Consider the following 21,965-nt stretch of genomic DNA (forward strand, 5'->3'; position numbering starts at 1 on the left):
GGGTTTGAAAAGAACTGAGGTGGCAAAAGCACACTAAGCCTGCTTGTACGGTGTTTGTTAAAGTATGAAAAAAATAGCATGAATGCCAGCACAGGTAGTTCAAGGTTATTAAAAAAGTTGAGTTTGGCAAATCACAGGCTGTGGATGTGCATGTGGGCAGCAAGCCTCCAGACACTTCGTGTTGTTCTAGGAGTACTTAGCAGTTGATAATGAAATGATCTTGGTAATAATTTACATTTTAGGTTCTCTAATGTGCCCTCCGAATGGAACGTTTCTTTTTTTGTGGTAAATCGAAGAGCCTGGAGTAATTCAGTAGCCTGCCTCAGCAAAAAGTAACCTTTGCCACAAACCCCTTCTTTCTGTGCTTTCCTCCTAAGCCTTCCATGTAATTTCTCTCAATAGCATCCAACTTAATGAGATTTTTGGAAAAAAAAAAGTATTCATCAAATAGTCTGACAACATATTAAAATTTTCTTGTGCAATTCAGCTAATTAGGACATCTCATTTAGAAAGTAAATTCTTTGTGAAAATAAAAATTATCTTATCTTTTTGTGCAGAAAAACACTTAAAGAGCAAATAACTCTTACATGAAAACCTCAAAATCAAGAAATGCATGCACTCCTAAAAAACTGAGACAAGTTAATTGAGCCATGATAATCTTGTGCTTAATTGCTATGTGTGAAAATGTCATTGCCTTCCTGGTAGCATGTGAAGCTGCTACTTAACTTCAGGCTTTGTGTCAAGTTAACTTGTTTAAGGTTTATACTAAATCTTCAGTAACTTGGAATTTCATGTGCTCATGTTTGGATGGGGACAAGAAAAACAGACTAGTTCTTAGACATCAGCCAATAGCTCGACATCTTCTTACATTCTTTATTACTTGAAGTACCGCTGCCAAATCTTAATTCTAATGTTCATGTAGTTTTCCAATCGTCACGTGCTTTCTACATTCTCAAATTGTTACCTCCTTCATGCCATATGCAAATGCCCTGTTTATTTGCCACAGACGCAGCATCATGAACACTGCAGATGCGATTGTTGCATGGAAGTCAATACAAAAGAACAACTCAGATTCTTGCTCTTCTTCTACAATACTGCATAAAAATATCATTGAATTTTGTCAAAACTTTAGAAAGCTTGCTTTTTGAAATACTGGTTACTGATAATGAAGACTCTGGTCTGATTGTTTTTTTTTTTTTTTTTCCCCCCTTCCAATACTTGTGCTTTTTTTTTTTTTATACTGTTGGCAATCTGATTTGTAGCAAATACAGCTGGTGACTCTGGTATTAAAGCCTAGTGGATGCAATGAATGGGTGTGATCTTTCAGGAGAACCTTAAACTCCTCCATATTCACGCAGTCTACCTATGAGCTGAGGGAGTTTGGCATGGAGTTTCTTATGGTTACAAGTAACCTCCCTGTACGCAAACACTGAGCGCAGCTTTTTCTGGGGTATACTTATTTATGGGTTATAAATAGAAGTTGCAGCCTGCTAGTCAGTCCTGCTTCAGTGCCTGCCTTTACTCCTTGTGTGTTGAAGCCAGTAAGGTAAAGCTACACTGTTGATGCTAAAAGGTGTTTATTTTTTTAAATAAGATTTTTAAAGAGTATGTGTAACTGTATTCATACCATTCTAAGCTACTTGTAAAATACTGATTAACTTGGTGGTAATTTATACAATGTGGAATATGTTGAAATTTTAAATTTGTACCAAGGTAGTTTTCAAAATACAGCCTAACTTGGCAGCAATAGAATAATAAAATGCATGTTATTTTAAATATTTTATAGTAGAGGTATATCAGCAGAACTACTATGCGTGTACATTTTATAGGTGAAGGTAAGATACCTACTGATATTAAGCAAATTTAATACTTTTTTCCAATTATTTTAGTTAATACATCAATTAACTAGTATTCTGCAATAGTGTGACATGTACTTGTTGAATTATAGACAGCTAGGTTTATTTTTTCAGAAGTACTGTAATGTTTTAACTAGCCATATGAAACAGTTACAAGAAAGTATGTATTTAGTTTAGAACAGTAAAATTACAAAATCCAGGTAACGCCCATTAAAAAAAACCTGTACACAGAGGCATGTCTGTATAAAAGTCATAAAGTGCAAAAATATGGAGATTTTTCTATACCAATTTGAATTGTATATAATATGGCTTAATGGAGTATATTTACATTATGTGATTGCTAGAAGGTTGTCTAGGTAGAATATAACTTCTAGTTAAAAAGTATACCACTTTCAATGGTGTCTTGCTGTTTAATTCAAATAACGTTGTAATTCTAAAAAAATTTTCACTGTTTGACTTTGTTAACTTCTAAATATTTCTGCTAACTTCAGATTCTGGAAGGTTGTGCTTAGTTACCTTCAACAGGAGAAAGTGTGTCTTATCTAATGTTGAGTAAAGTTGTATGAACACAGGGTGATTTCTTACATCATTCCTTCTTGGTGTTATTAAATTTTTTTGAAGTTAATATTATTAATTGAACTTCTGTTTTCCTGTAGCTGACAGCACGATCGCTGCCTTCCATACAGTCTGATGAGAGACTACAACCTCTGCTTAATCATCTCAGGTAACAAAAACTGAAAGTATGAGTGTGTTCTTTCATATAGATTAAAATAATAGTATCAGTAGAATGTTTTAGCTACAATTTTTTTTTTTGACATCATCTGTGCAATTTGGTTTGACTGGAAAAACGAAACAACCCTGAAAGTATCCCTTCAACTTAACAAAAGCTTTACAAATGATATGAAACATAATTTACAGAGCTGGTGTTGCTTCTAAGTAACAAGTAAATATTTCTAGCTTTTATAACAACTTTTTCCTTACTATTAAAAAAGTTAAGTTTCTTTATGAACAAAACAGATTCCAAATTATACTGCTCAGAGTACGGACCTTCCTTGCTGCGAATATTTTATGCTCTGTGGTCTTTTTGGAAGATTTCTCCATCACCGTCATTGGTGAATGGAGTCCTGTTCTCTTCTTTTAATGGACCTAAGGAGAGAGCTGGAAATGTGAACTCTTAAGAGTGCTCTACAAGACCGCTGAAATAGCCCGCCTTTCTCTTTGTTAAATACAGTACATAGAAGCTTTCTACTTTCTTTGAATGTGTTTGGGGGTCAAGAGTAAGAGAAAAAAACTTTTCTGATGCTCTTCAGGTTAAGCATAGATTTGGTCTCTTTCTTATACATGTGATTGCTTTTTATCACTTTGTGTTGTTTGAGAGAGTTTTCTTACTACGGTAACGTGTAGGACAAAGATCTTACAATGAGAGGGAGGTGCATTGACTTAAAATCACCGAATAATTTAGCTTGGAGTGAACCTCTAGAGACCATTTAATCTAGCCCCCGCTCAATGCAGATCCAGTTAGATCAGGTTGCTCAGGTATTTATTCAGTTGAATATCTAAGGGTAGAAATTTTCTCAAATATTGAATGTCAGTAATGAAAGCTCTGGTTTTGAACACATACAGCTTTGCATTGAGGTCACTGAAGTGATGTTGGATGAATTAGGAATGGAGGTCATTAGGCTCTATTGTGACTGTACTACACCAGAATTAGGATGCAGATCTAGTTAGCATGTTCTTTATTTCTTATGGTGCTCTACTGCTTGAGGTACCTGTATCCAAAACCTGACTTTTTTTTGAAATGAAAAAAAACTTATTCATTTTTATTACATAGAAACAGTTTCATGTTTTATTGTTTTTAGTGTAAAACGGAATAGGAAAAATAGCTTTAATTGTATTTTTGCTTATGTATATGTGAATGAAGAACATACTGCAGTTTAACTGTTGGGTAGCTGGTCGGGGATATTTCTGAATGCCAGTAACCTTCCATGTTTTTGTTACCATACATCCTACTGAGATTAAAAAAAATACTCCTCAGTGGTGTAACTTTCTCCATTTGAAGCTAAAGAGCAATTAGGTTAGCTTTTAATAAATTGTGCTCAATAGGAATATTTACTGAGAAATTTGAAATTTCTTTCGATATATGTTGTGCAACTATGTATGTGGAACAGCCTTCAGTATCACAGCAGTCGCAATCCTCTCTGTGCTTCCTATGCTTTTTTTAAAATATGGGAAAAGGAAAGGTTTTAAAAAAAGCTATTTAAACAGGGATACTGTATCCTGCATTTATACAAAAATATTTTTTGCACATTCTTATGTTAACTTGCATATGTATGTTTAACGACTGGTAAGTGATTTTTTTTTTCTTTTATGAAAACGGAGGGGCTGTTCCCAGTATATTTTGTCACCAACTGAAAAATTACACAAATGCTTCTGAGTTGCCTTTTTGGAAGTTCCCTTAAAATAGACAAAATACATCACAACTCACAACTTGGAAAAATAAACTCTGGCAGTGAACAAACAGATGACCAAGTAGGTCTTCTCTGTTATTTATTTCTGTGAATCTGTGATTTGGTTTTGCTTCATCTTGCTCATAAGAGGAGAAAGTTAGTTGTTGGCTTTCCTCCACCTTCATTGTGTGAATTCTTGCAGCACTATTTTATTTTTGGCATAAGTCAATAAAGCTTTATCAGGGGACCAAAAGCTTAGATAGAAACGTATGAAAAGAGCACGGAATTAAAGGTTACGGAGCATCGTTTGGTTGTTAATGCCCTACACATTCATATCTGCTTGTGAGTTTTAAATTAGTCCTCATAAAAGGTCATTTTACTGTACTGTCTGCATAGATATTTTAATCCATGCTCACTTTTTAAAGTGCACATAACATGTATTTTGTAATTGGAGTGTTCTGGACTTAATATGTATTTTATATGTCACTTAGATCCTCTTTTTGTCCTATCGTGCTTCATTGGTGCTTTCTAATAGTAATTGTACTAGACCAAAAAAAGAACATTTTTAGATAAAATGTTAAAATATTTGATACAAGATTGTGCTTAGGGATTTCACATACTCACAGTAGGCTACAAGGAGATTTAAATTGCTGAAAGTTTAGCAGTTTAATGGAAATGGAAACTTTATGTCTAAATGCATGAGAAGAACACTTTTGCAACGCCTGCTTTCAAAGGAGTTTATACGGGGTTTATGATGGGGTTGTAACATTCTACTGTTTAAAATCCTCAGCAGGAATAATTTCAAAGATAGACAAAAGCTGTCGTATGTAATCCCATCAAACTACTATATCACTGTGCGTGTACGTGAATTCTAAGGAGAAACTGAGCTGACTTTTAGTCTGGTGAAGAGCAGGCTTAGGGATGATCAGAGAGCAGCCTACAGCTGTTGGAAGGGCAAACATCACAGCACTGGGATTCTTGATGGTGTCACAGGATATAACAAATGACTGTGGTCACAGGTAGCTGCTTGGGAGGTTCAGCTCGGACACTAGGAAGAATGCCTGTGCTAGAACGGTAGGTGCAGCAGATCACCCAGAGATGTAGAATCTTGGTTCATGGAGATTTTTAGGACACGGCTAGAAAAAGCTGTCTCTCACCTGACTGGTGGTGGTAGTAGTCCCAGCTGAGGTGGGGTGTGGGACTAAATGGTCTAACATCCTTTACAACCAACATTTTGTATGATTTTGTTAATTCTGTCTTCAAATGATTGTTCACAAGGTTGATACAAAACCTGAGTGTTTTGCAAGACTGGATTTTAAGACGTAACACAATACTCATGCAGACATGTTCACCCTCCTTCTCACTTACGCTCATCTCACAAGCAAGTAAAGAAGAATGCACACCTTACTGGATTGGTGTCAGTTACTGTTCTCAACACCTACAAAGTGACCTTCATATCCTTACTAAATTTCACGATATATTAACACATCTGTGAATGATACAGTATTTATCAGAACAGTCCTACAGCTGTTTATTTGAAAGACATAGATCCCACTCTTGGAAACACTGATGGAGTGGAGGTTTCTTCTTGGTCCACAGTGGTGTGAATGTATATATTGATCTTTATTTGCAAGATATGTTTAGAAAACTTTTGGTAACTAAGATTTTAGAGTTTTAGAAAGAGAGCTTTTTGAGTGATTGAGTCAGGCTGAATGGTGGGAGGCAAGAATTTATATATGGAGTTAAAATAAAACTTTTAAAAAGTGAAAAGTGAAGACATTGCTGCTTGCATTCCAGTAAAACACAAAAAGAAATTATGAAGAACTGTAGGTATTTCTAGGTGAGTAAAAAGCTTGATCAGGAAGTAACTTCAGAAGCTACAAGGAATAAAAGAAAGGATGAGTCCAGAGTAAGAGCTAAAACTGGAAGCAAAAAAAAAGAAGAAAGCTGGGTTAGTTTGTGTTGTAATGTGTTTTCAAACCAGCAGTTGGAAGCTGTAAAGTATTGTTTTCTTGCGATGAAATCAAGGAACCTGGGGAGTCTCTGCTGTAGAAAATCAGATGGCCTGGCACCTAAAATGACAACCCCAAAATCTCTAGTCCCTTGGGCTCCTTGGAACAGGAATCCAACAGTGTAACTGCCTAAAGCCACATGACCAGTGCTGGCCATTTTATGCCCAGCTCCAACCCGGCATGTATTCTGGATGGATAAAGCATTTTCAGAGCACAACGCTTAAAGGCAGTTTGTGAGGTTCAGCTCTTTGAGTGGTGTCAAGTACCAAGACACTTTGACCATGCAAAAGTCACATGCTAGTTTTTAATGTAAAATAAGGAAACACTTATGAAAAACTTTCTGTGTTTGCTTACCGTGCTGAGAATATTTGAGATTTTCAGAGCCTGAAAAGTATTTCTGTTGTCTTCCCCATCAGATGAGATGATAAGCAACCTCCTGTAGTTAACTCTACTTTTAGCAGGGAGTTGGACTAGGTGATCTTCAGAGGTCTCAGCCTCAACAGCAGTGCCATCCTGTGATCTGAATTCTGAGTGACCTCTCATCACTCCTTTCAGATAAAGCGAGGGAGAGTTTCTTTACCGTGTTGACTGCAGTGCTGAATTTTATGAATCTTAATTACTTACATCACTGTCAATTATTGTTTTCTTGGTTTTGCCTGATACGAAATATTTGCAGACCTTAATTTGTAAAATAATGCATTTCTATATTTGTAAAAAAAATAGTTTTGAACAGTTTTTAATGATGTTATACTGTTTGCTTTGCTCGTCAGCCATTCTTACATTGGCCCAGATTACAGCGTGCAAAAGAACACCGGGAAAATTTCTCTAGAACAGATCGATGCTGTAAGTCCTTTGCGTTTATTGAGCTATATTGTACATTGATACGTAACTTTTAGAATTCAAATACTCTATGTACAGACAACATATAAAGCCTTTGTCTTTTTTTATTCATATTTGCTTTGTAACTCTTGAAGTACTTGAATGAAATTGTGATAAAGTTTAAAATGGAGCAGAATTAACTGAAACTGAATCTAATCAGGATTTAGACTGGAGCTATAATGAATTGCTCAATTTGCTGCTTAATGTTGTGTACATTCACAAATACCTAACATAATTATAAACAGAGTTTAACAAAATTTTCTTATTTAATAATTTTACAGCCCATGGTGTTTAGTTTGTGATTATTGTGTTGCAACATTAGTCTTTTCAGTGGTGTTTTTTGGACTTTAGACATACAGAAAGGTTTTTCAAAGCAAAAGGAATAAAATAAAATGGATTGTAAAACCACCTCGGTGGTGCAGAGACAATTAAAACCACATTACAACTCCTTTATCTGAACTTCAGAAATTGTTTTCAGCGTCCATCTTAGCAATGACAGTGTTCCTTTGGTAGTGAATTCCACGGCATGACTCAGCTGTTAAAATTAAAAATGCAAAGCCCCATTAAACTTGAGCATCACATTTTTTTATCTTTGAGGTCTTGCTTTGTAATAGTATTCTTCAGGGAAAAAACCTGCAGGTCAATTGTAAAGGATTCTACTCCTGCATGTAGTTTTTCAAAGATGCTTAAAAAACAAACAACCCCCCCCCCCCCAAACAAAATAAAAAACCCTAACCAACCAAACAACAAAAAAACCACTAAAACAACAAATAATCCTCCCCCAGAAAACTCTTAACAAAGGTTATGTTGCCATTCTAGAGGTTAAAACAAGGAAGAAGAAAGAAACATTGTAATGGAACTGTGGATATATTTTTCATGATGGCAATTAAACCTCTCTTGCTTTGTAACTGGAAATATTCTTGTGACAGTTCTAATATTACCTACCACCTGTGTTACTCTGTCCTTTGGATTTTGTTCTTGAGGTGGTTGTTGTATGTGATCACTTAAGGACACACATGTATTATTGTCAGTCCCAAGGTGCTCTGCACATGTGTATCTTTTCATCCAGCCATGGACATTTTCAAGTAGAGCTAATTAATAATCACAATAAGCATATATCCTCCAAAATAAATAATCAGTATGCCTTAAATGCAATTTTTTCTTGTGGCAGCTTTCTGTGAAATCGTTCCCTCTTTGCATGCGCCAGTTGCACAAAGCCTTACGTGACAACCACCATCTCCGGCATGGAGGCCGGATGCAATACGGGCTGTTCTTAAAAGGCATTGGCTTGACTCTGGAACAGGCACTGGAATTTTGGAAGAAAGAATTTATCAGAGGAAAAGTGGATGCAGACAAGGTAATTCAACAAATGAAAAATATCTACATATACGGATGTGAGGATGTAGTTAATGTGTACGTTGCGCTACATATTTGGATAGATGCTTGTTAAAGTAGGTAATTGGGCAAAAGGCACAGTAATAGCTTTTAAAGGTGTGGGGTTTTTTTTCTCTCTTTGCTTAGATTTTATTCATTTTGTCATTCTCCCCAAGCATAGGGAAAACAGGCAAGCCACAAAGAAGACTTTTATAGATGAGAACTAGAAAAATCTTACTTTACCACTAAATCACTAGGAAAGTGACCACAAACAGTACTATCTGAAGGGCAAGGTTAACCTTTTTTGTTGGTTAATTAGAAAAAAAAATAATTGGACAGCTGTGTGTGAGGATAGCTTGCCTTAGCAAATTTACAGTCTAAGAATAAAAGAAGAAACTGGAGATGAACAAGGACAGAAAAATATGTTCAAGAAAATGCTGTTCAGTGCAATGTGCAGTATTATTGACATATTAATCATTGGTCTAACCCTTGCTAATAGTTTTGAGAGTGAGAAAAGTGTTACGTGTGCCGTCTCTTTGGGAGCATGAAAAATGTATGCTAATTTTTGGAGGTTTGTGACCTGCTCCTTACCTTGACCACCCTGGATAGAATCAAACAGGTTTCCCCTCTCATTTGTCTCTGCCTGGTCTGTGGTGTGTGTTACAGCACAAGTTTCAGACTCATGTCAGTTTTGTTTGGACTGTGATACATTGCCTCTAACATTGTGAGATCTCAGCTTTCTCGAGTATTGTGAAGTATTTTGGAGTGTTTGGTAGGCAGTTGTTTGTTAGCTTAGGTTCTCTGGGACATGGCTATTTACACAAGATATGGGGCAAAAAGTAATGCCGGCTACAATACTTATGGTACGTGTATCTCTTTCATGTCCCGGAGGACAGATCAACTGGTCTGCAGATTTTTTTGGGAAGGAGAAAGGGATTTGAAGATATGATTTGAATGAGTACCTAAATCTCTGTAAATCTTGCTGTTTAAATGAGATATGATTTAAGAGAGGATATGTTTTGTTAAAAAAGAAATCCACAATGCATTCCCTTACAAAGGTTTCAAGAAAGGATTTGAAGAGAGGTAATAACTTAAATTTTGCAGTTGAATGCCAATTAATTACTAGTTAAACTCAAGAAAGTGTAAACTTTTCAGTTGCTATTTCCCGTGCTTAAAGGAAATTGAAAGAATAAAAACAAGCTATCAGAAGTAATAAGAAATATCTAGATATAATTTCTGTTTTAAAAAACATGTGAACAGGCCTGATTCCACCTACTTGTGCTTTGACCCTAGGTGTATGCACATGTGTGAAGACATGTATATACCTTGGATCTTGTTTTCAATCACAGGGTTATGACTTTCTGCTATAGCATCTGTCTTGATAGGCTCTGGAAATAAATGAAGTTTTATGATCCTGTGCTTATCTTTGAATGTTAGAAAGCATATTGTAAATGAAGCAAGGGTGTTGTAGTTACTGCATTTTTCACAAGCAGGCTGCTATTTCCATGTAATTTGCATTCTTCTCAAGTTGTAGATAACCAGTTCAGACTTCGGTTAAAAAAACAAGCTGATTTTTCACACCTGTAACTGAAGTCAGTGGCCTGTGGTTTTTCACAGTAAAATGTCATACCATGTCCTGAAAAAATGAAGATTAATACAATTCTTATTGGTACTTTCTTCTTTTGACATTTTTATTTTGTGGCACTCATGCTATTGTTTCTTTCCTGTAGAGTGGAGATAATGATACTGTTTTGTTTTACTGGAGCATTGTGAAGATGTGTGTGTGATACTTGCTAAAGACTAAGCTTAATTATTTGTTACTGACTGGTGCATTGCAAAGAGGGAGTGTTCAATTTGCTGCAGATGGTTGTGGTTTCAAAATTGTGTGTTCACATTTGTCTTTAATGGCTGCAACATTTACACCAGTTCTCGATCTTAAAAATTCTTGGCAGACAACTTCAGTCTTCAGCAGGAAAGAAGTTGCCTTGAACACACCAGCGGCACTGGGGTGTCTACCACCAGCCTGAGCGTAGGCACAAGGAAAATTTGCACCCAAAAGAACTCCTCCTGTGCTCTGAATCATTGATGTACCCCAGGGCTCATTGATAAAACCACTATAGAAAAGTTTGTAGGAAACAATATTTTACCTTTAGAGAGAAATCTGTGAAAAATATTGTAAATGAAGTGTGAAACCATCTATTCAGTGGAAAAATAACCAGGTAGTGCCTACAAAGAAAGCACTGGAACTGGTAGAGATGCTTTATTGCAGGGAGAATCACAGAATCATTTTGGTTGGAAGAGACCCTCAAGATCATTGAGTTCGACCATGACCTAACTGGCACTAAACCATGTCCCTAAGAAACTGGCATGATCGTAACAAAGACAAATACAAAGCACAAAATAAAATGTTTTTTCTTTAGGCACTGTAGTTAAAATTGCTCTGCGAATTACTGGGCTAGGAGTGCCTAAATGGTAAATTGTTTTTGTTCATATGATAGGATCAGCTGCCAAATGGTGGTAGATGGGTTACTTCTGACTGACTATGCCAGTTGTCTTCATAACCTCAGTGTGGTGTTTTTAAGGCTGTTTTTTTTTTTTCTGTAAAATGTAGTCTTACTCTAAACTGATATTAATGACTGTAGATTTTTCCATATCTTGTTCTTGTTGCTTAATAAATAACTCCCCTCCCATGCCAAAAAAGAGGGGGGTAACTCCAGTATGTTTTAAAATACTTGAAACAAGAAACTAGTAAGATGAATCAAGACAAATTAATGACAGCACAGTTGTAAAAATGCTAATTAGTTGAAAAGAAAATCCTCTTATAGCAGAGTTTATTTGGCGGCTGTTTTCAGATCTATTTGTATTACTAGCCTGTGAATGTGAGGTTGACAACTTGAAAGATGACACAGTATTTAGAACAAAGGAGAGAATGAACGCTGGATCAGTTTCTTTAAGGCATTCTTCAGTTGCTTCTTTGGCTAATAGCCCGGAATCGGGGTTTTGATGTGGATGGATGACTAAGGTAACCCATCATTTTCTGCTTTCCTTTGCTACATACATGCTTGTGATATATATTCTTTAGCAGTATTTGGTACACGGGGGTATGAAACACTCACTTCTAGTACTCTGATTATTTATCACTTTTTACAGAATAGGCAGTTGCTAGTTGTGCTGTGTTGAAATGTAGTTCCTTTGATATTGCATTCTGATATTGCACTGATTTTTATTATTTTTGTATATACTACTGAAGTGCATCTGAAAATTGTGCAAAAGTGAGTTTTCTTGATTTGTTTTTTCATTCTTTTAAATGAATCTCCAACACTTAAGCATTACTATGTTTATTAAATTATCCTGATAGAACATCTTTCTTGTCCTTGTGACTTTTCACTAAGACGATGACATGGCTATTTAGCCTCTGTGTTCAGGGACTCTTTCCTGGGGCTGTAGTGGCGTTCAGGACAGTGAAGTCTCTTATTATTCCTGACTTCACTTTCGAGATCATCTTAAAGCAGTTTCATGTCTTGTTGTTTTCTGTAGCAGTTGGTTACAAGTGGTGATGAGCAGGTTGTTTTCTTGTTGTCAGAGGTTCCTGCCTGAGATATGACTCTTCATCCCTTTCCCCTGGTGAAGGTCCTCATGACAGATATTCTCCTGGAAGAAAGAAGAGCCAAGTTTACTCAGATGTAACCTTGCTCAGGGTCTGTGATTGGTAAAGAAGCAAACCCTTCACAATGAAGCCTTTGAGCTTCAGTTGATTATTGTTATAATATATTCTAGGTGTTTCTTCCACGCAAGATGATGATGTGTGAAACTGAGGACAGACAACTTGCCAGCCATATACTGCATCAATATGTAAAGGAATACATCTCCTACTCTGTTAAGAAGTGATGAAACTTTGGGATGAAGATACATCCTAATGAGATAGGTCCAGTGATTTGATTTTTCCTGGCTCTTCCATTTCTTTTCCAGATGATCTTAGGAGAGTCTGGATTCAGGAGTTGAGGCTTCACCTTGACTGCAAACAGCTGGTGGTGAATGTTTCTATCAGGGCCAACCACAAATTCCGTGAGCGGAGCTTGGACTAGAGACCTGGGGGGCTTTCCGGCTGAATTATCCCGTGATTCTGCACACAGGTCTGAATAGGGGTAGAGTATATTTTCGTGAGGGCCAGCCACTAGAGGGAGACAAGATCATAAGGAATAAACAAATATAATGTAGCGATGTAAATTGGAGGTGGTTATGCTATAGAGCTTTGTAGGTCTATGCAATTACATTATTAAAAACCCCATGTATTTAAATGAAAATAGAAATAGGCACTTGGTACAGGGCCATACTTCTAAGCAGGAACAACTATCCCCAGTGCAATTTATAATGCATGAATGATGTGGTGATTCTTTAAAACAACCTTTACCTCCTTAAATCCACAGAAATATTTTCTGTATCAGTCAGTTGGTTACCTTTGGTTTTGGTATTTTACTGTCTCATTTGTTTCAGATTTGGGAGTTGATTTGCAGCTAGATTCTTTTTTTTACTTGTTTTCTTTATATTTGGTACTGGTGCCTGCTGTTTGGAGAATATATTTTGATTCATAAAGCTGAAAAGGATAGTTATTCTGTCACATTTTTAATTATAATTGTCTAACTTAATGCCATTTACTACTTTTATTCTTGAATTATTTAAATTTTACAAATCTTCAGCCTAGACTGACATGTTGAACAGCAAGCCACAATATTTGACATCTACGAGATAAAGATGTAAATATAAATTACTCTCTGCAGGGTAAAATATGATCTTTCTTTAATTGTACATCAGTAGGACTCTCATGCAAATAGATAGCTAGGCTTGAATTCTCCTGTGATGTATTAAGGCTGCTATAGAACTTTAACAAAATGTTTGCTTTCTTTTAGGATATAAAAAAATTTAATAAAAGTGCAGTATATACTAGCTGTAAAATCCCCCTGAAATCTGTGGAACAATATGTCATGGTAACAAAGTATTAGTATAGTTAAGCGTATTGCCTTTGCTTTTGTTGGTTATCAGGGGTCTAGATAGTCAAGTTTTTGATTTTTGTGTTAAACTTATCATTAAATGAAATAGATTTTTTCTCCTTCCACCACTGACTGTAAAAACAAGCTTCAGTAGAACCACTTACTACCTGTATTTCTCTTTCATTATTTGGAAATTATAATTTCATACTCTAGTTGTAGTGAGATAGAACAAGCAAATTTTAAAGATTTTGGGTGAATCATTTTTATTCTGTATTGGCAAAAATGACATTCTATTCATAACATTATTAAATATTTAATGACTATGCTTACCTAGTATAACTGAGCATAAAGAAAGTCAACATTCTCTTATGATATGTTTCCAAATGTTTTTTTGTATTCTACAAAGTTAGATCTTGAGGTTGCTTTAATAGCAGGCTAGAAGTGATTCAATTGTCAGAAGACACATGAAAATGCCTTTTCATTTACATGACTCATTTTGATTTCCAAACTTACTATTGAATTTACATGAAACCTTTTCTTTAAATGCAAGTTTGAAAGGAAAAAAACCCACTACTGTGCAAATGTTATGGGGGTTTCAAGACACTAGGTGCTCCAAGTGTACCCTAGGCAATTTTGGCTTGAAGTAAAAATTAAGATTCAATTTGAATTTCAACCCCAAAGGCTAAAGTAAAGGACTTTTGGATTTCACTATTCCTGAGTTCTTTTGTGTGGTTTTGGTTTGGGGTCCTTTGAGCGTTCATCTGAACAGCCAGGTTGATGAAATTAGAATATTTGTGCAAAACTGTGAAGTGAATCGACCAAGATGCTGGTGGTTAGGAGCTGAACAGCCTTTGCCACAGTGATACACTGAAAACCAAGTTAAAAATGTCCATAGTAATGGTGGCTTTCAGGAATCAGCTTTATGGCAGTGTGTCAATCATCAGGAAATCTACTCCTTTCATATAACTTCCTTAATGTTTTGTTTTGGTCTGGGCTTGATATTTTTTGTCTGTTTGTTTTGGAATTTTTGCATATACGTTGAAGCCTGGAGGTTAATAGGTGCATTGTGCAAATGGGACATAACCGTTGTTGAAGATGATCTTCATGTCAAGAGAGATGGCTGCTGAGATCTATTAACTGGCATGATCTCAGCTGAAGAGGCTAGGCTGGAGTTTGTTTTATATTTTAATAAACAATATGCAGAAGAGGTGTTTTGAGTGAATTTGTTTTATAGTCAAAGTTTATATAACTAGGCATGACAATTAAAAGCATGACTAGAAGCTGTAAATGCATTAATTGCTATTGTTGCATCTGTGTCAAGCTGGATTGTTGGTTGTAGCTGGAAAAAAGATTTTGTTTTCTGTCCTTTGGCCATGGCCAATTTGCAGCCGGGAGGGGCTGGACCAAATAACCGGAAATCCTGAGGACTTGCGTTGTGGATAGCTTTCATACTTAACCATTTGGTTCCATATGAGCGGTTAGAGTTGAGCCTGAAAACTAGGAATTTCTTGCAAAACATCTGTTGTCTGACCATGAGAGTTTAGTCTAAGGAATCATATCCTTCTTTAGCTGGATGGAAATAAGCTTCAATTGCCATTAAAATTGGGTTACTTTTGGCAATAAGTGTATCACAGTAAGCATGTTAAGGGCATGCAAGATTCTTTCTATCATATATTATCATATTTATTTAAAATTGTGTTTTATAGATGGGAGTTTGTCGTTTGTGTCTTTCGTGTCCTTTGTACATTTATTTATGCTTGCTAGCATTCTGTTCCCTTCTCTTGTGAAGCACTTAAGAATTCTGAAACGCTCAGATGAGTACCGGTGGCATATTACTGACATACTGGTCTGCTTGGTTTGATATCATCAGTTTGTTTTGTGTAGCTATTCACTAAAGCAGTAGGAAAGAGATCTGTGAGGGCTTCTGGCAGGGACTGAGAAAGCACGCTCACAGGGGTTGCGTTTGATTGTATTCCAAGAAGTATGATTAAATGTGAGTAACTCCTTGCAGACTCATGTTGAATTCTGCAAAGTCATAGGAAGGAGCTGGGATAAGATTCCTCACCAACTGCATCAAATGTAGAGAATATTAGCAATGCCTGCAAACATCTGATCCTGGCCTGTGGCTGAAGGGAAGTCACTGCCGGTGTTGTCAGTGTTACTTCTGTTTAGTGTTGTGGACACAATAATTCTGGAAAGACTGCAGAAAATTAGCTGATCTAGTTAGAGCTGGAGATAGCTGCTGGCTTCCTTCATTAATTAATCGTGAGATCAAATCAAAATAGTTTAGAGTTGTTTGCATCAGATGGAGATTTTTATTAGGACTTGGGGTTAAATAGCAGTATGGAACTGTTGTTGTTAAAATAACATGCCATGTTGTATTTATGGACATTATTGCATGATATGATTAATAATATAAGTTTTGCAAAGGAGTTGATGTTATTTTGTCTTTCCTGTAAACAGGAAATCCTGAGTTTGCTGCCAAGAGATTTACCAGTAACATCTATGTTGTTCACAATACTCCCGCAAATGTGTGCAAGTTTGTAGGTGTTCTTGTTCTGATCTCTTTATTAAATGAAGAATATAGATATGTGTTCTGTGGCTCTCTCTCATAGTTCATTTTACTTTTTTTTTCGAAATTAGGCAAATAAATGAAACACATCATAGGTCCAGTTGACAGGTAAGAAGCTGGACGATGAGGAATCAGATGTAAATATAAGATTAGTTTCTTTGTGATACGTGGTAGAAATGTCCTACCACTTCAGCAAAATAAGACGAAAATATTCAGTTTTCCACTATTTCTGCCCATATGCCATGTGTGTAATTATCACTGAAAAGGTACTGTTAACTTACAACTTTATATAAATAAAGAAATGAATATATGTGTAGTGTGTAGGTATATAAATTAGCCATGTTCACTTCCCCTCTTCCCCTCCTCCCCTCCCCCATTTTTAGATGCTGCATCAGTTTGCTGTAAATTTTTGTGGGGAAATAATCTGTAACTTCACTTGTTTTCTTTTAGCGTGCATTAGAATTTTGTGTTGTCTGCCACAGCTGGAGTTCTAAACACTAGAATGAATAAAACCAAACTAAAACCTTTTTTTACCCTTTTATTTGCAAGGATGTATTATACTTTAAAACAATATCGCATGACCTTCTAAACCTGAGGCCCTTGCTGGTTTATCAGTAAAGTTAAGTATACAAAGCAAAAGTGTCTTTGGGACATAATTATGTAGGTTTAAGAGAAGGATGTAGTTTTAATTATGGCTGGTACCTAATGTCAATGCATATTAAACTCAGTCATGCTTCTGTGTATTTCCATCTGAAACTTTTTCTCAGGCCTTAAATTACTAAGCAGCGTGTCAGTGTATCTTATAGTTATCTAAGCTTACTGAATATTGACAGGAATGTATTTCACTATTAGTCATTTTATTTTTTAACCTTTTTCTAATAAGACAGTATTTTTTATACAGAATATTTTTTAAAAAAACCTTAGAATTAAAAAAACCAGTTAATTTTTGTGTAATAGATTCAAAATCTTAAAGTAATATTTCTTCAATGAAATGGAATTGGTATAAAACCATTATTTTTCCCCATATTTTTGCTTCATGGCTGTTATTCAGATAGACCACAACTGATGATGGTGTGCTAGAAAACATAAAATAATTTTATACTATTATATACCGGGAGGTTATTGTGTGGGCACAAATACTGGAGGAATCACAGTAAAAAGTGCTATCGTGAAAATGTGTGCTCTTTCACTCCAAGCACAATCTCTTTTTCAGCTGCTAGCAGATTTATCAGTTATATTCTTTTAAAACTGGAATTCTCCAGTTTTTATTGTGAAGCCAAAGTTCTGGTGGCATTTTGCTATGATTATTCACTTTAAAGTACTTTAATTTGTCCAGTCTTCTTTTAAACCTGTTAAAAATGTGTCTGCCCTTGCTTTTGATTTTCAGTGTTCATCATCTGACTTACATTATAGAGGAAAATTTTAGACCATCTTTCAGCCTGTGGCGTGTCTTAGAGAAGAACTCTAGCTACATCATCTCTCTTCCAGGATATTAATTGCAGTGCTGGTGTAGTTTTAGTGATATTTTTAACTGTATTAGCTACCATGAAAAGAAATAAGATCAGTTGTCACACTCGTTACATATTAGGCACTGAAATCAGTATTTAGTAACCTAGTGTATGAGCAGGTTGGTGGAAATGTTCTTGCACTGTCAAGAATGAAAGCAATCAGTATCTTTCCTGTACTAAACCTAATTTAGATCAAAATCTGGTCTCTTATGACTTGTTTTATTCTCAGCAACACATTTTCTTTCCATACCGTAGTATTTTTTTAGAATTGTATGTATAAAAATAGATGTTAAAGCCAGACTTTTAATTTTCTAAGGTTCCTTTTGTAGTCTTGAACCACTTGTCAAATTTGCACTTTATTATCTCTGTAGAAATACTGTGTACTTGTCAGAAGAGGCATTTGTTTTATTAGCAATCGCAGCTGCAGCAAGTCAGTCAGTCCATGACATTTTAAGAAAAGAAATAGATGGATTTGTCTGTCTGGTTGCCTAATTTCTAAGTTCAGCAATTGTAAAGTATCTGAGTGTCACTAAATACGTTTTTCAGCAGGCTCTGTCGAATACCTTCTTAACCATATAGCTCTCTCTTTATAGCCATCTGCTGGAAAATACCCGCTGTATGTTGCCACACGCCACCAGTAATGTATTTAAGCTCTGGTTATTTACCCCACGTTCTGAGATGGGGGCAACTGTTTTCAAGATGCAGAACTGTTCATCCATATGTTTTTATTAGCTTCCAGGACAAACTGAATAAGATAGGAGGTCTCTTCCAGTTGTGTTCCTGTGCTTTTTGAACACAAAAGTTTTGATAGAATAGTTTATTAATCTTAATGTGATTGTTTGGAAGAATATTTTTAAATTATTATATTAAATGTTCAGATTTCCTTTAATTGTATAAACTGACTTCCAAAACAAAGCCTAGATTCCCGTATGCTTTGTCTTGTCTTCTGATAATGTCCATGTAATTGTTGTAACATCGTGTAGCTGTCACATTCCGTCTGTCTATATTCAGCCAGCTATATTTCATATTCAGTCATCCAGAAAAGCAGGATGTTGTATCAAATGTGCACTCTGCTGATATACCACATAGGCACTATGTACATAAAAATGTATTTTTACTTTCAGAATTGTTTTAGCATTCTGCTGCATGTCTTTGAAATCTATTGAATCTCATGAATAAAGACAGGACAGCTTTTTATACATTAATTGTGCTATGTACAATTTATGTTTCAGAAATTTAATATGTTGATGTAGGAAAGTTGAATTACTATGAGAAGGCTTAAGTATTTCGGCATAGAGGTTACAACTTCTTGAAAGAAGTTTAGATTCTGATTTTATATTGAAACATACAATGCTATTTGCTGTGAAACTGAACTATGCTTAATGTGGTGTGGTCTGAGCTTCTTCTCATCTCCCTGTCTCTTAAGTTCACTTACACAAGGAGAAAACCAAAATGTCATTCAAATACCTTCCTCCCCCTCCCCTGCTGTACATGGAGGAGCAGGAGCTAGTGGTCTTTATAGCATTTCATTGTTTAAATTCCAGTTTGTTTGTTTTCTAATTCATCTACTTCATAGAGTTGGGTTTGGGGCATGAGAACTAGGGCAATACTAATGAAACTCTGAGGATTTTTTTTTTTCCCCAAACAGGAAAGATTGTTTAAGATGAATTATAGTAGTTGGGCTTACTAAGCAGAATTGGAATGTTGGATAATGAGCCAGACTGACTTGGATTAATTCCAGTATCCTCTAGAGGTCTTTGAAATTGGGAACACCCTAGCATAGGTGAATTGCAGCCCATGCCAGCAGCAGCGCTGCTTTATTGCTGGTTTGTCTTATAACCAGGGTCCCACTGGATACATTTCAGGATTCTTCACAAAGTGATGACGTGTCTCCATGCTGACTTCAGTTTTCTCTTCTATTTCTTCCCTATATGCTTACATTTTTATTGTACCTGCTGATCTAGGTTACAGTATATGCCACAGTGTAATAGAGCATGAGCTATATGAGACTGTAAATGCATTACATGTTCACTGTGCTCAAAACTGTAGAACATCATATGAGAGTACTCTTGTTTAGAGTATTGATAGAGCTTGGATAAGCAGTGGGAATTTACTTTTTGGACTTTGCAGAGGTCCCTGGCCAGTTTTCATCCATCTTCTCTGAAAACCTGTAATACATGCTGCAGTGGAATACATATGAGTATGGATCTCTCCCAAGTCTGATATAGACTTACTGAATTTCTTTTTTTCTTGATGTACATAATCTTTATACTGGGATCCTAAGCTGCCATTATGATCAATAGAGATCTAGCCTATACAGTCAATAGTGTCTAGAGAATGATTTATTTAATGAGCCTCTAGGCGCTTACATTGGGGTAAATTCAATTGCTCCGCAGGCTCCTCTGATTGCATTGACCTCCATTGACAGTAATGGGAGACGTCTGGATTTAGATGTCTGGAGCTGAATCTTATGCCTATCGAGGCACACAGTTAGTTACTATTCTACTTCCATTTAAGTTTCTTAGTGTGTTTTTATTATACCACATGCCAAATTTCTGCCTATTTTGCAATCTGTTAATGCTCTCACATATCTTTCAGTGATAATGCTTTCTGTGTTCTGCTTCACCATTGAATGTTTTGGGTACTCTTATTCTGTGTCAGCCACTTCTAATTAAATAAATCACTCCCTTGATTTACTGCTTACCTTCTGCCTGAAGATACACTTCCAAGTTACATCAGTTAACTCCTCTGAATATTGAAATGTGAGAACCACTGATGGAAAAACATCAGCAGAAAAATGTGAAAGCCTTTGGTGTCCTTGTGATTTGTGGAGAACCGGAAGTGCATTGTGAGGTTTTTTTTCTGAACTGAATGAGATTCCTTGGTTTAGAAATTGATTATTGGACTTTTTTTTGTATCTCATTGAACTTTCTAAATGAGTAGGTTATGGAATAAATATGTATTAGAGGAGTCAAGATTGTTCTGTGATATTAGAAAGACTTAAGAGTTCCTTAATACTGCAGAGCACGGTCTGCAGAAATTTGTTGAAACTAAAACACATTTAGAGTAATTGGCTTCAATGAGTCTTCATTTGTTATTTGAAGGAAAGTACCAATGTATTTTATAGGTACTTAAGAAAAGCACAGTATCTCTTACAGTGCTGTCGAATATTGCCATTTTAAACAGCTGTTTAATTTATGTTTAAAATAAGATTTAATATTTTCTACTGTTTAAAAACAAAGCATCAGCAGTTGTCATCACCCGTTCAGTATTAATTACCGTCTGAAATATTTATTTTCTTGCTATAATTTCCAATTTCCTTATAATTCTTCATTATAATTCATGAACATGACTATTTCTTGACTATATAAAATGGCAAGGAATTTACACATCTATGTTCAGTTACACTCGGAACTGCCAGCATGAAACTTTCAATATTTTCCATGAGATTGTGCATTAATTTGTTAGTGGAATTCTGGTATGGGTGAAATTGTCGCCCACAAACTGATCTTTTTGCCTTAAAACGCCTGCTCTTTCACTCAGATTTTTTTTGGTAGTGTTACTCACTGAACATTTTGCACTAGGTTAAGCAAATATTTAGAAAAAATGATTCTTGGGAATATCAAACCGGTGATATTCATATGTACATAGCATTTTCATCTCTTTCTATGTTTGTAATTAGAGAAAATGACTAGTGTAATTAGTGGAGTACTATGTGAAATAACTTAGGCATTGTAATCCCCAAAAGAATTAGGAGTTGGGTGCAGAACAATATGGAAAGGACTTATTTCTTTCAAATGTATCTATCTTTTTATCCAAGAACAGATGATATTATGCCAAGACGACATTATGCTAAAGCAATCATTTCATGTTCTGTAGAAATAATCTTTAAACAAAGACTGCCGCATCGGTCTGTAATCACAAAGACAGTTTACCAGAAGTAGAAATGAATCTAATAGTATCATAAAAATAAGTTAATATTTTTTTCTACTCTTACTAGTAAGCATTAAAATGAAGTCGCAATTATACATGCTCTTAATTTTGTTTAAAGTAGTTTTTAAAGTAGTGTTTACCTTAAAGACTGTTATTCCCATGGAAACTTTATCTCAGTGGCAGTCTGTGAAAGAACATCTTCCCTCTGCCAGTTTCTTGATCAGAGGCTTCAGTTTGTTTGAAAGCAACTCCTTCATTGTTTGCTCCAAACAATCGAGTCTGAATCGAAATTTCTCTTCTTTGACCTTGTTTTGAAATGCATCTTCTGTATCTGAATTTTTTCAATAGACTATATGTGAAACATCAAAGAATTTAAAAAAAAAAGTATCTAACTTA

The 21,965-nt window shown here is 35.6% G+C and overlaps 1 protein-coding gene across 3 annotated transcripts in view; it reads left to right on the forward strand.

Annotated features, from left to right (window-relative positions):
- Positions 1-21,965, forward strand: part of PRIM2 (DNA primase subunit 2) — a 104,842-nt gene that overhangs the window by 57,706 nt on the left and 25,171 nt on the right. For 2 of the 3 annotated variants that reach the window (XM_065632146.1, XM_065632147.1), the window contains exons 8-10: positions 2,513-2,580; positions 7,086-7,158; positions 8,366-8,551. In XM_065632146.1, the coding sequence (XP_065488218.1) occupies positions 2,513-2,580; positions 7,086-7,158; positions 8,366-8,551 (327 nt within the window). Of the gene's footprint in view, positions 1-2,512; positions 2,581-4,235; positions 4,300-7,085; positions 7,159-8,365; positions 8,552-21,965 lie in introns of those variants that run through there. The other variant, XM_065632148.1, reaches the window with a different exon arrangement.

This window comes from Caloenas nicobarica, chromosome 3 (genome assembly GCF_036013445.1).
Source record: "Caloenas nicobarica isolate bCalNic1 chromosome 3, bCalNic1.hap1, whole genome shotgun sequence".
NCBI classification, from domain to species: domain Eukaryota; kingdom Metazoa; phylum Chordata; class Aves; order Columbiformes; family Columbidae; genus Caloenas; species Caloenas nicobarica.